The 15,144-nt window shown below is 54.5% G+C and overlaps 10 protein-coding genes across 11 annotated transcripts; 7 read left to right on the forward strand and 3 right to left on the reverse strand.

Annotated features, from left to right (window-relative positions):
- Nucleotides 1–929, forward strand: H310_07719 (hypothetical protein). Its single transcript, XM_008873204.1, has one exon. It carries the CDS (start codon nucleotides 146–148, stop codon nucleotides 881–883), a length of 738 nt encoding a protein of 245 aa, XP_008871426.1. The 5' UTR covers nucleotides 1–145; the 3' UTR covers nucleotides 884–929.
- Nucleotides 930–1,216: 287 nt separating this feature from the next.
- Nucleotides 1,217–1,889, reverse strand: H310_07720 (hypothetical protein). The gene has a single exon (XM_008873205.1). The coding sequence runs from the start codon at nucleotides 1,869–1,871 to the stop codon at nucleotides 1,473–1,475; it is 399 nt and encodes a 132-aa protein (XP_008871427.1). The 5' UTR covers nucleotides 1,872–1,889; the 3' UTR covers nucleotides 1,217–1,472.
- A 201-nt stretch (nucleotides 1,890–2,090) lies between these two features.
- Nucleotides 2,091–3,265, forward strand: H310_07721 (hypothetical protein). The gene has a single exon (XM_008873206.1). It carries the CDS (start codon nucleotides 2,117–2,119, stop codon nucleotides 2,495–2,497), a length of 381 nt encoding a protein of 126 aa, XP_008871428.1. The 5' UTR covers nucleotides 2,091–2,116; the 3' UTR covers nucleotides 2,498–3,265.
- A 497-nt stretch (nucleotides 3,266–3,762) lies between these two features.
- On the forward strand, nucleotides 3,763–4,591 carry H310_07722 (hypothetical protein). Its single transcript, XM_008873207.1, has one exon. It carries the CDS (start codon nucleotides 3,968–3,970, stop codon nucleotides 4,373–4,375), a length of 408 nt encoding a protein of 135 aa, XP_008871429.1. The 5' UTR covers nucleotides 3,763–3,967; the 3' UTR covers nucleotides 4,376–4,591.
- Nucleotides 4,592–5,250: 659 nt separating this feature from the next.
- Nucleotides 5,251–7,266, forward strand: H310_07723 (hypothetical protein). Its single transcript, XM_008873208.1, has 2 exons — nucleotides 5,251–5,447; nucleotides 5,501–7,266. Exons 1-2 carry the CDS (start codon nucleotides 5,387–5,389, stop codon nucleotides 7,063–7,065), a joined length of 1,626 nt encoding a protein of 541 aa, XP_008871430.1. The 5' UTR covers nucleotides 5,251–5,386; the 3' UTR covers nucleotides 7,066–7,266.
- Nucleotides 7,267–7,302: 36 nt separating this feature from the next.
- H310_07724 (hypothetical protein) lies at nucleotides 7,303–8,050 on the forward strand. The gene has a single exon (XM_008873209.1). The coding sequence runs from the start codon at nucleotides 7,342–7,344 to the stop codon at nucleotides 7,894–7,896; it is 555 nt and encodes a 184-aa protein (XP_008871431.1). The 5' UTR covers nucleotides 7,303–7,341; the 3' UTR covers nucleotides 7,897–8,050.
- A 186-nt stretch (nucleotides 8,051–8,236) lies between these two features.
- Nucleotides 8,237–11,599, forward strand: H310_07725. Of its 2 annotated transcripts, XM_008873210.1 has the most exons (5): nucleotides 8,237–8,525; nucleotides 8,571–8,898; nucleotides 8,948–9,482; nucleotides 9,534–9,950; nucleotides 10,000–11,599. In XM_008873210.1, the coding sequence occupies exons 1-5, from the start codon at nucleotides 8,271–8,273 to the stop codon at nucleotides 10,481–10,483; spliced, it is 2,019 nt and encodes a 672-aa protein (XP_008871432.1). In that variant the 5' UTR covers nucleotides 8,237–8,270; the 3' UTR covers nucleotides 10,484–11,599. The 2 variants fall into 2 exon arrangements, with proteins under 2 accessions (XP_008871432.1, XP_008871433.1); XM_008873211.1 differs by having other exon boundaries at nucleotides 8,237–8,898.
- H310_07726 (hypothetical protein) lies at nucleotides 10,473–11,599 on the reverse strand. Its single transcript, XM_008873212.1, has 2 exons — nucleotides 10,850–11,599; nucleotides 10,473–10,803 (listed from the first exon to the last, which is right to left on the reverse strand). Exons 1-2 carry the CDS (start codon nucleotides 11,569–11,571, stop codon nucleotides 10,608–10,610), a joined length of 918 nt encoding a protein of 305 aa, XP_008871434.1. The 5' UTR covers nucleotides 11,572–11,599; the 3' UTR covers nucleotides 10,473–10,607.
- A 498-nt stretch (nucleotides 11,600–12,097) lies between these two features.
- H310_07727 (hypothetical protein) lies at nucleotides 12,098–12,946 on the forward strand. Its single transcript, XM_008873213.1, has 2 exons — nucleotides 12,098–12,285; nucleotides 12,346–12,946. The coding sequence occupies exons 1-2, from the start codon at nucleotides 12,278–12,280 to the stop codon at nucleotides 12,770–12,772; spliced, it is 435 nt and encodes a 144-aa protein (XP_008871435.1). The 5' UTR covers nucleotides 12,098–12,277; the 3' UTR covers nucleotides 12,773–12,946.
- A 127-nt stretch (nucleotides 12,947–13,073) lies between these two features.
- On the reverse strand, nucleotides 13,074–14,936 carry H310_07728 (serine/threonine protein kinase). Its single transcript, XM_008873214.1, has one exon. It carries the CDS (start codon nucleotides 14,890–14,892, stop codon nucleotides 13,126–13,128), a length of 1,767 nt encoding a protein of 588 aa, XP_008871436.1. The 5' UTR covers nucleotides 14,893–14,936; the 3' UTR covers nucleotides 13,074–13,125.
- Between the last annotated feature and the right edge of the window lie 208 nt (nucleotides 14,937–15,144).

Below are 15,144 nucleotides of genomic sequence, written 5' to 3' on the forward strand. Positions count from 1 at the left end.
ACGATTTGGGCAATCATGTGGTGAATCGCGAGTAGGCGTACACCGTCCCTCCCTGGATCTCCAGATCATTGCAATCTGATTGGCTCCCTAGTTCCTTTGGAAAGCAGTCGTCTTCCGTCACAATCGCATTTTCGTCCAGAGGAACATGTTCGCCAAGCTTGCCGTCATTGCCGCGTGCGCCGCCCTTGCTGTGTCTGGAGCCCAGAACTCGACCACCAACTCGTCGAACGTGATTGTGCCAACGAACTCTTCGCTCCCTGCTGCTGCCACGACTCCGTACGGCCGTGTCCTTTTCGGCAAGTTCTTGGAACAACTCGAAATCCAGCACATCGACAACGATCCGTTGGACGACGATGAATACAATCTGGCTGTGAACGAGCTCGAAAACCTCTTGACTGGCAAGACTGTTGTCGAGTCTAAGGCCCAAAAGAAGAAACTCCGTGCAGCTCTGCGCAACTTGTTGGCCCGCATGACCCCTGAAGAAATGGAGCAATTGTTCATTGATGTCACCTTTGAATTGACCGTCAAGCTGTTCAAGAAAACTTTTGGCAGTGAAATTGACGTCGATGCCTTGTACGAAAACATGACCGCGACTGGTGATGCCGTGACGTTTTCCTCCGCGGACGACGGTTCTTTTAACGGCTTATCTACCTCGGACATTGTCTGCATCGGATCCGCTTTCGGTGGATGTGTTCTGTCCGTCGCTGTGGCCGTTGCCGTAATCGGCGCCCGCAAAAAGAAGGCCGCCGCTGCTGCTCAAGTTTCGTCGGAAAACGTTGTCGATGAGATCGAAGCTGCTGAAAACCTCGCGGCTGCACAAAAGGACGCTGCGTCTGAAGTCGAAGACATCAAGACCGACTCGCCCGCCGTCGTCGCCGTCTAGACGTAATATTTCGTCGTTAACATTAACTGTTTTGAATTTTCCTTGACTTATTGTCGTAGTTTACATTTTTTTCGTAGTCTTGCCCGGTTTTGATACGCAGTGAATAAATACTACATGGTGAATGTTGGAATTCGACATCCGCGCCGACAATTCGAAACAATCATCTTCATCGGTCTCATTTGACGTACATGAAGTGAACTTTCTTGAGGAGGATGAGGGGCATGGCATCTTGAATTGCATTCGTGACTCCATTCAAGGTCCAGTCGGACGGTGCTGGTGTATGTAGTGGGGTTGTCTATCACCGTCTCGTGGGGGAATACCTCGTCTTGATTCGTGGAATTCAATTAATTTTAGCCAATCAAGGAGGTTGAAGAGGCGCCGGTTCTGCGACATGATACTTAAACACGTTTGATTGGCTGATGAAAACGCTAGGTTCCACAAAGCATCCGAGTGGGGCAAGGCGAGGGATATTCCATTCCCACATTTTCCGTTCTTGTGCACGATGCGACTCGCGCTCCTCGCTGCGTCGGCTACCGTTGCCACGGCTGCCTTCAACCTTACCAACGGCACCAACACGACGCTCGTCAACTCAACCAGTGACGTGATTGAATTTCTCAACGCTTCGCTCGTCAACACGACAAACTCGTCGTTGTCGAACGAAGCGATCAAGTTTACCCGTGTCCACGAACACTCGCGCTTGTTTGACTACGAATACAAAGATGCAGTGATTGTCGGCTCTGGTGTGCTTGGATGCTTGGCGGTAGCTGCGGTTGCAATGGCTGCGGTGAAGAAGCACCATGCTGCTGGAGCGGCGGCGTCGGACGCGTCTGTCTTGGCTGACGATGCCGTAGACGAAATTGAAGCTGCTGAAAACGCTGCAGAAGCACCCAAGGACGACGAACCTGCTCCGCCCGCTTCTCCCGCCGACAAGGACGAAGATGTGCATGAAGTGTCGACTGACTCCCCGTCTGTCGTATCTGTTTAACATGGATGGTTGTTGTATCTAGTCATTCTTCACATTCGCGCACCCACGTCAGCGGCACAATCAGTGGTAGACATTAGGTTAAAGCACTTTTGACTTCAGGAGAGATTGGACATGTGGCGAGTATAACGTGTGCAACGTCCGAACCCCCGACATGGATGAGACGTTAAATGAAATATAACGTGTTGCAAAACAATTTCAGAGTGGTGATTGGGTCATTCTCTGCAGCAGCATTGTTCACTGTCAGTCTTATGTGGCACAAGGTGGTCGTTGCCGCTGCGGCCGCCGCCTCGGTGACGTCGGCGCACGTGCCAGACATGAACGCGACGCAAGCCTTGAACTTGACGGCGTCCGAAAGCGACGTCCTCTTTCCCGCTGCAGAGGTGTTCCCATATGGACGTGAGCTGTTCAAGAAGTTCCTTAACGAGCTGAACATGCACCACGTTGAAGGACACCCCCTGAGCACCCTCGAGTACAACGAGGCTGTGGATGGTGTCGAAGACCTCATTGAGGGTCGTTGGTCGTTCAATCATGCGTTCAATGCGAAGGTGAAGCACGGCGTCTTAAAGTTGATGAGCCGGATGAGTCCCGAAGAGCTCGAGCAACTCTTGACGATGTCGCGTATGACCTGACCTTGGCCTTCCTCAATGAAGAAATCGACGACATCGAAGTTGGTAAGGCAGTTCACACCTCTGCCCACGCATTTGGATTGACCACCGCAGCTGCTGGAGACTATGTGTTGGTGTTATGCGTGTTTGCGGGGTGCGTTGCAATGATCGCCGCCCTTCTCTCTGTCGTTGCGACCAGGCAGAGCCCTGCATCACGACGTTCGTCGTCCGTAATTACAGCTGAAGTCATCTTGGCCGAGATTGAAGATGCCGAGAAGATGTGTCTGCAGACATCCTCTTCGCTGGGTGCCTAGTGTTTTCCGTTGGGACAACCATGCCAGTCATTGCCTGCGGATTGTTACATTCCCCTCGTGTGTTGTCCACTTTCAGCGCAGTCGTCGTCAGGCGTGGTGTCGGTCGGGCTGCAAAAGTCGCACTCGCTTGCCCTCGATAACTCGACCAATTTCGAGCAAGTCCAATGGGTTGTCAACAACAACGCACCCAAGAGACAGGTGCGTGAGCTCGAAAGGGCTTGAAATGGCTGTGCAATGCCCCATCAACACGAATTGAACGGCCTAACGGACGCACCCCATCTTCGCGGGTTCCTGACGCTGTGCTGGTGCTCACCGAGACAGCCACATCCCACGCGATCGCACTCAACATCACTGAGCTTGAAAAGACCACACAATACTTGATGCGCGCCAGATGATTCCCCATGAGGATGGCATGGACCTGCGACCCCTATGGGAATCTGACATTCAAATGACATGGTGACGTGCGCAGCCACCACGGACACAAGAGCCTGACACAGACGCTGAATGGCTCCATCGAGCTCCAGACCAAGCATGTTGCCCTCACGTCGGAGAAAACGTCAGTCATGTCAGCACCATGATCGGTGACAGTCGGGCATAGCTAGCCGTAGGCGGGAACCCGCACTTCACGTTGACTGGGGACGCATCTACCAGAGTCGGCATGGACTCGGTGGTGTTGCTTGGGGGATTCAGTGGTCGACATGCCCAGATATCCCAGGCGGCGCGCCTTTTGCCGTGTAGCGATTCAACGCAGTACTCCCCCGATGCTTTGAACAGAAAGTAGACGCCAGTGGTCATGGCGGCCTACAGAGAAATAGCAGCGTGTCGGTGGCATGCCTTGTCACACAGCGCCTTCGCAAGGGCGAGCCGCTGTGGATTGCCCATCCCAATCACCCTTTTTCAATTCACCAGCGCAGATCCCGACCAACCATATAGTTTTGGTGATGCGACCCAGCTCCTCCACAAAGACCAAGCACACCCAACGGCCATACAGTAATACTGCACGACTTGTTCATTGACATAAAGTTGAACTGCGTGGAAGTTGTAAGATTCGTGTAGTGCACCGGCTAAGCTGCGACATCAACCGCCACCAACGCTCGCGGCTGTGGAGCTCCGTGCTTGAAGGGATGCGCTCGTCCGCCCATTTCACAGAGCCACGGAAACGGGATTTGACTTCATAATCATGCCGACGACAAGGTCCTCTCGCGTTCACGGCGCCATGATGGATCTCGCAAGTGTACTGCTTCCTCGGCGTCTGGTCCACGAACGACCACGGAGGCTTCTCGAAACCTCGGCGCCAGGTCACGGCGCACGAGAAAGAAGGCAGCCGACGACTGCACAGTCCAAAACGCTCTCGCCTTGGGCATCACGGCCGCAACAAGAAACAAATGCATTGGCTGTGATGGAAACGCACAAAACCTGCCGCCCATGGCGCGAATTCAGCAGCCGCCGCTTGCTCGCATACATGCTTGCCCGCGTCAAGAGTCGTCGGCCAAGTGAGACATTTTTCTTTCACAACCCAGACGAGCTCGAGTTTAACGTCAGGTTAAACGACATATCGCCGTTCTGCATTGGAGACAATACAGTTTAACCCATGGTTTTTCTACGACAAAACTTCGTTTGGCGATACAAACGGCAAGTTATTCGTGCAGCAGACGTCTTCGGTCAACTTGGCAACCTCAACAACACGAAACACCATCCGTCGCGACACACGATTGCCACCCAGAGGGTCTGTAGCACATAGGAAACTCCATCGAGATGTTGGGAAAGTCTAAGTTTTACAATGCTCATGTGTCGTCAATCGGGATGCCAACGTGAGACAGAGAATGCAAGGGAGCACCCCTGAGAAGCATCCTCTCCACATCCATATGGTACAGCTGACCAGCGTACAGTACCGGTACTGTACCAAACGTAGCTTAAGTGCGATATTGCCACTCTCCTCTGTCGACTACACGGACAGCGAATTTACCACAAAACGTCACATACTTATCTAAATTAAAGTAAGACTAACTCAATCTTCTATACTTGTATTTATTAAATGCATATTCGTTGTATTTTCTACTGCTTACAGCACATCCAAAATTTCGCATTTATCTGAAAGCGTGAGTTCCGTCGTTTTTCTCCTTCCTGTCGCAACTCAGCACCTTCGACCGACCATGAATCGAGCACAAACAGCACGCGGAGGTAACATGTCTTACGGTGATCTCTTTCTCTTTCCAAAGACGGACGCACAGCCGTCCATTGTGGGCTCGTCGTCGCTTGCTCGAAATTGCCTGTGCACATCATCTGGGCCAGATTCAACGATACTCCCATATGGCGCAACCCTACCCCCAAGAGTTTTGCAAATCCGATTGGTCCATTCTGTATCGTATTTTCTACGCCGGATACTGTCCGTCGGATTTTTGGAAACAGCCAATCACAGGCCGTGCAAAGTAGCTTGCACTCTTACTTGGAATTTGTATGCTACTGCCTGGTCGCGTGACGTGGGTTGCGACCACCATGTGGGTCATTTTTCGTTTCTCAACCAACATCTTGGTGCCGCCGCCGCTGCCGTCTTCGTGTGTCCGTGTCGTGCCCTTCAAATTCCTCTGTATAAAGCACCATGGCACCTCAGTTCAATGACGCTGCGACCTCTCTCGCACCTTCTGCATGCTCTTCGTCCGGTATGTAGACGGACAACCTTCCTTGAGCGCGCATCTTACGCCCGCTCGTTCAGATTCGACGCATAACTCCTCGACGGCATTCCTGCATCACTCGTACGATAAAGTGTTGTCCACGTCACGCAAGTTGCGAAAGTCTTGCTCACTGCCAAATTGTTCCCAACGGCCAGGCGAATGCATGCATTGCACGTGTGATGGTCGGTGCGGGCAGCATGAAGGGGGAAAGTGCGGCGTGCGGCGAGAGGGAAGTGGCAAGAGTTGCAAACGCCTTGGGTGCCCCAAAGATGAAACGTGTCTGCACAGCACCCGTGCCACGTGCTGTCATTGCCGCAATCTCGTGTCATCCCAAAGTCGCAGCATGAAGGCCAAGCGCGCGTCTGATGAACCTGAGGCTGTACTGGCTTCGTCGACCATAGAGCACTTCGCCCACGCTTCTGCACCTTCGTTGACCGCTTCCCCAACCTTCCTCACGCCGGCCTCGTCCGCCCTATTGTCACATCCGTTGCCACAAGTTGCCCAACAAACGGTCGTCTTGCCTTCGTCGGTCAACACCACCATTGTCGCTACTTCCACAATGGACAAGACTAACAAGGTGTCCCTGATGGATAAAAAGCGCAAACTTCCTTCTCCAGTTGTTGCCAACGCCAAGTCGTCGGCCAAGAAGCTCAAACAGTCACCAACCAAGCAGGTCCCTGGTGCCCTCTCGCCATCCGCTTCTGTCGGCGTTCCATCTTTGTGCGAGTACCCCGAGTGGTCGCGCCGTAGCTCGACGTGCAACTTGGTCGTGGTCGTGGAAGGCACGCAGTTCAACCTTCACAAATTCCCCATGTTGATCGCATGCCCTGAACTCAGGACCAAACTCCCTTCGTCCACCGACTCGTCCCCAGTTACCTTGCTCAAGTACGCGCACTTTCCGGGAGGTGCCGCTGCGTTTGAACTGGCGTGTATTTACGCGTACACTGGCGGGGCCGTCGAGATCAACTCTTCCAACGTTGCCCTTCTCTATTGTGCGGCACGTGTCCTCAAGATGCATGTGGGGCTTACCTCGCGATGTGCGACGTTGTTGGAGACTCTTGCGCATACGGGCAGTGGAGACGACGCTGTGCACATGCTGCTCCAAGTCGTTGAGATTCGCAAGTGCCTCCGCAACCAGAGCACCGACCGCATGATGGCGCTTTGCGTGCATGCTATCGCGAGACGTTACCCCTACGACAAGTCGACCATGTCATTGATCGTGAAGCTTCCGTTTGATGTGTTTCTTCACATCACGCAACTTGTGTTGAACGACCGACCTCAGCACGACGCCACCGCCAACAACGTTGTCGCTCGGCTTTGTGCCCAAGCGCACTTGGCGCAGGTGTTCCGCAGTGCCAAGACGGCAGACAAGGCAGCCGAGTTGAACCGTGTGTTGGATGTCTTGCTCTCGTCGGACTGTGAGACCAGTGTTGCGTTGCAGCAAGAGCATTCGACCCACCAGCTCTTGGAAGATGACGAGGAAGAAGAGGAAGGAGAAATTTTCGAGGACGACGACGGCACGGCCATGATGTTGGACATTCCCCATGTCAAGATGGAGAACGAATGGCTTGCCGCCGCGCAATTCGTGACGGCATCCGCGCAGTAGAAGACATTTTAGAAAAGTGTACAGATAGAAAAATAGCGATGTAGCATATTATAGCATACAGTAGGCAAGTCAATTATTAGAGTAATTTACAGATGCAGGGGAAATTCAACTGAATTGCAGTCCAGTATTCGTATCTTTTTCCAAAAGTTTGGGGAAAACATAAACTCTCCTATTTGAAAAAATATACTTCGAAGTATTGTGTAAAAAGAATGTGATTTTCGGAGAGAAATATGGACTATTTTCCGATTTGCTAATTCGTCTTTCTTTCAAGAAGGGATGACACGAGCGTGGATCACGATGTTGGGGTTGCTGGCGTCGATCGCGATGGCGGCGCCTGACGTGGCATTCCATAAGGCATGTGCAGGGAATGATGTGAAGACAGTGGTGTCGATCTTGAAAGCTGCGCCGGATGTGCTGAACGAGATCGGCCCAGACGGTGGCCAGACATGTTTGATGCGCGCCGTGCTGTTCGGGTCCAAAGCAGTCGTGAACCACTTGCTGTCGAACACAAACGTCGACGTGACTATAGGCGAAAAGGACGGGTATACTCCACTTCATGGAGCAGGGTTCCAAGGCCGCGCCGAGATTGCGAAGATCCTTATCGCCCATGGTCTAGACCCCCTCGACCAGCATGAAGACGGATACACACCGATGCATCGTGCTGCATGGGGCGGCGAAAGGCGACACACTGAAACTGTCCTGGCGTTCTTGGAAGCAGGCGTTCCGGCGGACCTCAAGGCTGGCGACGGCCGCACAGCACTGGAAATGACTCACAGTCCAGCGACAGTGCGCGTTTTGATGGAGCACGGCGCGAGCGGAGGGAGCCTGTAGAAGATTCGTCTTTCGTAGTTACTACGAATGATTAATGAAGTAACTCACAATCCGCGAGGTTTGCTCGTGCGATCGTGGTTTGTCCGTGCTTGGTCCACCAACGGTATCACACCAACACGATGGATATTCCACCAAAAAGGTCCTGGGGCATGACTGGGTGATTCTTCCGCGCGGTCACGCGGAGCGACTGAGCGGAGGAGCGCTCGCCTCCGTCTCGATCAAGTGGCTTGGCATGGCGGTGTCGAACAGCATGGCTGAGTTGAAAAACTTCGTGGGGTACAAGATGCAAAATGTAAAAATACATAGAAATTTCTAGTAAAATCCATCATTTTTGAACAAACTCGAATTAGTGAAGATTTGGCGCGACAGATCACATGGGCGCATCAGGCGACTCGGGGACAGGATCGTCCACATGCAGCTCGAAGGAGTCGTTTCTGGGAGTTGGGAACACTGAATGCATTGGGTCCCACCTCGGGTATGCGGCCCTGCTCTGCGCGTTCATCGTTCTCTTGTCTTTCGTCTTGGATCTCGCGATCGAGTTTGTCCGTCGCAAAGTCACGTGCCCCCAAATGATGCGCGTGGCGAACCGATTCTTTGAAGAACTCATGGTCATGGGCGTGATCTCCATGGTATTCCTCCTCGTTGTTCATCATGAAGCTTCATCCAGGATGTAGTGTATCTTTGCCTTCAACACAAGTGGCGTGATCGAACAGCTCAGCTCGGTTGTGTCTGGGCTGAGTCCATCTCAGCTGCTTCACTTCCAGGAGTTCTTCCACTATGTCGTGTTCATGACAGCGGTGTACTATATCTGCATCATGGTTGTCCTCATCCTCATCGCGACCGTCGTCCCGCGATATCTATACGAGCGACAGCGTCCCAGCGAAGGCACCGAACACGACGACGACAGCCATGACATTCCCATTGACTCTCCTTCGCGATGCAACTTGTCCCAAACGCAAACTGGTCGCGTGTCCGTTCGACGGTTCCAGCGACAGAACTCGGGTACGCATCCCCTCTAGTTTCCCAACTCTGCATGATGCGCTTACTACAGGATATGACTTCGTCAACGGGTCGCGCATGTACTACTTCCTCCGCCAGCGATATATGCGCGAAGGTTGGACGTTCCGCTTCAATCTCATCAAGCAGTTTGCGCTGTGGAAATCTTTCGAGGTGCTCGCGTACAACGTGTGCCAGTACCGGTCTGGGTACCTCTACAAGAACCCATCCGAGATGCAGCGCATCTTCAATTTGTCCTTTCGGGCCTCGCACAACGTAAACTTTAGCCAATTCAACACCCTCTGCACAAGGAACATGCTCGCCACGATCACCAAGTTTCACTACAGCGCGTTCATGATCCTGGTGATGCTGATTATGCTCACCGGGCTCCTCCACGACACGTCCATCTACTTGTACATGGGGATGGCGGCCACCCTGTGCGTGATGAACGTTGTCATCATGATCAAGACCCTGCGCATTCTCAAGGGCATCGTGAAGGACCGATTGCGCATCTATACGATGGACGATATTGAGCACATGCTCCCGCCGTCGTCCACGGCATTGCAGTCACCGCTTCGAAACATGCAGCGGTAGGCTTGCCTGTTCGCCCATCGTTGCTGACGATTTTCGCTGCTGGATAGGAAGCGACCTTCGTTCAAAGTCGTCGCGCAACTCGTTCGCGCAACCGTTCGCATGCAAATGTCTGTGTTGTGCCACCGCCAACTGCATTACCACGACTCGCGCTTCTGGTTTCGCAGTCCATCGTTCCTCCTCCGCTTGTTTCAGTTCGCCACGACCGGCCAGGCCTTTTACCTTGTCTGGCTCACTCTCGTCGTCGCCCACGACCACCTGGTCCAGCCATGGATGTACTTCTTCATGGCGGCGTTCCCGGTCATGTCGTTGCTGGTCGTCACACCGCTCACGATGCCGAGCCTCGTGCTGGTCATGAGCCTGACTGGGTACTTTGTCGAGCAAAACCCGGCCACATCCCACGACTTTGCCACCGACACCAACATGCACCTTCTCACGGCCAAGGACCGCATCCGCGTCGCTCGGAGGTTGGTGCTTTACGCTATAAACGATGGATTTCATGGACGTTGCAACTAGATCGTACTTGCGGTCGACGGACGACTGCAGCGACGTGATGGCTCCCAGTCCCATGATCAGCCCTGCCAACAGCTCGACCAACAACCCACCGGGTCCAGAAATGCTCTTGCACATGTACGACGCATTCGTGCCGTCGCCGGTGCCGTCACCACTGCCGTCGCCGAAACCACGCCGACCATCGAGTCTGGCTGGAATCTTCGCGTCACCGGCGACGACCCCCGGCGGCGCTCGAGTCGTCGGCGGGTTCTTTGGTAATTCAACTCCCTTGAGTACCGATTATACCAAGATGCAAGAAGATGCCGAGAGCGCGACGTGGTCGACGGGACTTGCCCCACAGACGACGCTCCAAGCCATTCACAAGCCCCAACACCACCACACGATGAAGATGTTTGAAAAGTACTGCTCGAGCTACGGCGGGTATCCCAGCGCGTCGAAGGTCGACGACCAAGGCCGCCCCGACGACCGCACGATACGGGAAGTGTAATGATGGACAAAATGCAGCCGTACGTGAAGGAAGCGGATGTGAAGTTGCACAAAGGAGGTTGTAGTTGCTGGACAAGTAGCTGTGGAACTATCGTGTTGGATTGAAATAGAGGGAAATGGGGCTTCTACTTGACGGCATGCTGAACGCGGTATTTAACCAAATGCGCCCGCTTCTCTTCCATGGAGATGTCATCTTCGGGGTAGATGAGGACAATGCCAGGTTGCGGTGCGGCAAGCGTGAACGCAAGCGGCTGGTCAAGGGAGTCGCTGGATGGCGCCACAACAGGCTCGACAGTCACGGGAGGTTGCAGCGAAGGAGCGCTAATACCAAACATGAGAGAAACGAGGAGGATTATTATGGCGATACCTCGGTGGGACCACGGGAGAAACGACTGCTGTTGGAGCGAGAGGAGGCGGTGCCATACCGGGCGCGAACGGAATCATAGGCGGTGGTCGCATGCCTGGGGGGAATGGCGTCATCGGCGGCGCGCCTGCAGGAGCAAAACCAGGGGGCGGTGGAAATGGAGGCCGAAGTAGATGTGGAGGTGGCGGAGGGCGTGGCGGAGGAGCGCCGACGACTCCTTGAGGAACAACACCAAATGGGTAGCCTGTTGGTGCGGCCATGTGCATCATCGGTGGTCGCGGCGGATACATCATCGCCGGTGGAACAGTAGGCGCATGCATTAGTTGTGGTGTGATCATCGGTTGAGGTGGTGCATGCAGCATGCCGCCCTCGACACGCATACGCTTGACAGGGTCGTCCATGATGTTGGTCGGCCCAGTCGCCGTCTTGGCCGTGTTGTAACCGGGTACCCCTTCCATGCCATACACCTCCACGTCGACGGACTCTTTACCAGGTTTCGCGTTTGGCACATGCAGAATTGTCTCGTGGTGCACTTGAGCAACGTGGACGACCATGCCACTGGCCGTCGAGAGCTTCTTGTTGCAGTAGTTGCACTTAAAATGGCGCGCCTTCTGGTGCATGATCAAGACTTTCTCGTCATCGAAAACTCTCTCACAGTAGTAGCAGTAGATGCGCGCGATCTTGGTCTCCTCCACGCCATCTTCCCTCCGCTTCTTCTTCCCCATCCTGCCTGTGGTGCTCTGCACTTGGCAGTGCAGGCAGAAATTTGACGAATTTTAGCCAATCAGATGAGAATAAAAAAATTCGAATTTGTGCAAGATCCATGCCGACGGCTGCAAAGCCATTTTTTCTCCAACACAAGGGCTCTATGCGCCGACACAAGTGCTTGCGATGGACCTGCAGCTCCGTGGATGCGAACTCTTTCGCATCACGCCGCGCCATGGCCCGGCGCCGTGTGCTACGTTTCCTCCCCCGAGTAGTTGTCCAGCTCTTCTTGTCGCCTGAACTTGCAGATCGTTCACAAGCAAGTTCTTGGGCACCAGTATGGATGTGACTGGTCCCCTGCATCATCCCGACCACAGGGAAGATGAACTGTACGGGCCCACATGCACAGACACGACCACTTCGCTGTTGCATGATGTCCACGTGGACGAAGGTGCAGTTCGTCCATGGCAGGTGCCGCGGCGGTGGGCCGCCATGTGCTCCCTCTGATTGGAGGAGGTACGAATACTGCAGTCTAATTGGCTGAAATGCCACCGCCGCCTCGCCAGTCGATGGCGAGGAAAGCATCGAAAGAAAGAGGTAAAACCTTTGACATTGCATACCTTGTGTCGAATGTGATTGGTCGAGAGAAGTGATTGGTTGGAGAGTTTTTTGGCTGGCGGGGACGTGGAGCGCATTAAACAGGAACAACCTCGGCACCGAGCAAGCATGGGCATGTAAGTGCGCAGCGAAGCGAGGATGAGTTTGTGGTGTGACACGGAGGGTGTGCTTTGTAGTGTCAAGAACGGAAAAGTTGTAGTGTTGTTGAACGGCCGATACGCCGGCCGCAAGGCCATTGTGGTCAAGACGTATGACGAAGGCCACGGCGACCGCAAGTTTGCCCACGCCATTGTGGCTGGTATCGACCGCTACCCCCGCAAGGTCACTCGCTCGATGGGCAAGAAGAAGGTCGCCAAGCGCTCCAAGATCAAGCCGTTCGTGAAATACGTCAACTACAACCACATCTTGCCGACCCGCTACGTGGCCGACATCGAATTGAAGAAGGTGCTGGACGACGAAGTGTTGGCCACCCCCGAAGCCCGCATTGAATCCCGCAAGACGATCAAGAAGGTCTTTGAAGACCGCTACTTGAACCAAGGCGCGACCAAGTCGGAAAAGAAGGCAGCCGGTGTGTCGTTCTTCTTCAAGAAGCTCCGCTTCTAAATGGTGGGCTCGGACTGCATCCTTGCCGCCTGTGCTCTGCAATGGACGTCGGCACGTGCGGCTGTCGTCGTGTGGGGCTAACACTACAATACATGAGACTGTTCCGCTCGCAGGTCATTCCCGGCGGGCGCGTTCACGCCAATGCCATCATCAACTCCAATTCTTTTCTGTCCATGTTTGTCACGGCCTCTGTCCTCGAAATGCGCTGTATGAAGCACTCAAGGACGCCGGACGCTGCCATGCAACTTTTCTTCCGGCAGCATCGCAACGTCATGGCCCAGACTAGTGCATGGTGCTGTTGGCCATTGGGCATACATCTGCCGCAAGCACAGAGTACAGAAATGTTGGTTCGTTTACTGTGCGAACTGCTCGAGTGTTGCGACGAGTGTGGCAACAGAGGGCCGCGAGGCGGGATGCACTTGCCAGCACTGTCGGAGGAGGTCGGCCAAAGGCGTCGGCATCCCCGGTAAACTGGAGTACGGTAACGTATCGGAATGGTTGTACAGAAAGATATCTCCCCGGACGAGTCCTTGTTCGTGATATAAGGCCGAATGCGGCGCCTCGGTCGTCCAGATCATAGCTGCCACAACGGCGAGGGCGTACACGTCGCTGGCCATAGTGGGCTCGTTGTCTGTGTAGGTGCGGCGTTCGGGGGCAAGAAATGCCACGTTGTTGGCTAGGCCGCTTGTGTTGGAGCAGGCTCGTTTGGGCTCGTATACCGCGCCGTGGGGGCCGCGTGCCATGAGGTGGAATACGCTGAGCTTGGCACCGACGCGGGGGTTGTCGTCGTCCGCTGTGGAATCGCGGTACACAAGGACCTTGTCGGGGTGGATGCTACCGAACGCAAGGTTGTGTGTCGTATGGAGGTAGTCCAGTGCCCGGCCGATGTGCAGCGCCAGATGCAGCGGTCCTCGAAGCGTCGCCGCGGTGGATGATGGTTGTTTCTTCAGTTGAAGTAAATACGCGCCAAGGCTGCCTTGGTCCATAAATTCGGTGGCAACTGCAACGTCTTCGTGGTGCTGGAGGCACCCGACGCCCAAGACAGATGTGATGTGGGGGTGCATGATGCGCCGAATGAACTGAATCGAGTCGAAGAAGGCATGGCTCGTGGTTGACGAAGCGTCTGCAGCGTTGGCGAGAACACGAACGACGACCTTTTTGCCTTGGATTGTGACTACTTTGAGGTCGAGATCGCCGCCCTTGAGCGGATTGGCCTTGACGAGGTCGAGAGAAGACATCCAGAGATCGGTGAGATCCGGTCGGGAGGCTCGGATGCGATCGGGAAGGTTATGGCGCGAGGATGGTCCGTCCGACGATGGAACGGTGAGCGCACTGGAGGACATGGTTGATGTGGGCACGGTGGCATCTAACACTGGCAAGTCGTCGTCGTCCGAGATGCTGTGGACGGGAGCGAAAGCGACAGGATGGGTGGTGTTGATGTCCGTGTTGGCAAGCAGCGGCAGCGCTTTGGGTGTCTGGGCGATGGCATAGGGAAAAGCTTCCAAATCGTCATCGGCCACCGGTTGTTGGTGACGACTACGGCGAGAGCGTTGAATGAAAAGAAAGACCGCTAATGCAACGAGAACGAGACCACAAACACAGCCGCCGATGAGCGGCCCTGGCGATGAGGTAACCTCGGCAACAGGAGGAGTGGTCGTGATGGATGGAGCGAGAACGCTGGATTCAGGAAATGTGGAGGGAGTTGCAGTCGTCGTCGTCACGTTGAGTTTGGTGACGGATGGAGTGTTGGGTTGCGTTGTGCGACAGAGGAAGACGGAAGGAAGGTTCGAGCGGCAGAAGGACGGGCTGAGCCCAACGTCTGCCAACAGGTCGAAGGACTCCGACTTGAATGGTACCGGCGAACCCAAGACCTGGGTGATGTCAGAGAGGGAACACACCGATGCAGCGGGCGGACATCGCACGACGACACGGATGTCATCAGCGCATTCTTTCAACGACCCTGCTTCTTTCTCGACGCCGCAGAATCCCCTGGCGTTCGCATCATTCGAGTTGGACACACACAATCCACGGCATTCGGGAGGTGTCGACGATGCCGTCGTGGCGGAGCTTGAAGGCGCCAAGGGGACAATCGTCGCGCCGTTGGGCTGTGCGTCGTCCATGGGGTGTCGAAAGCCAGGAAGTCGACGACTGCTGGCACATTGCCCGACCGGAAATTAGACGCGTTTTATTCCTGACGAGACGTCGACGGCGCGAATAAAACGTACGTTATATAGGAGGAGTGACGCAGCATTTACCTTCTACCGCTCTTGACGTTGAAACGACGAGGCCTTTAGCAGTACTGCATCTTGTGTGCTTGTGTATTCTCCACTATATAGTCAGTAGTACATACACCCAGCCAACACTGTCGTCGT

This window comes from Aphanomyces invadans, assembly GCF_000520115.1.
Source record: "Aphanomyces invadans strain NJM9701 unplaced genomic scaffold supercont1.15, whole genome shotgun sequence".
Classification (NCBI taxonomy): domain Eukaryota; phylum Oomycota; class Saprolegniomycetes; order Saprolegniales; family Verrucalvaceae; genus Aphanomyces; species Aphanomyces invadans.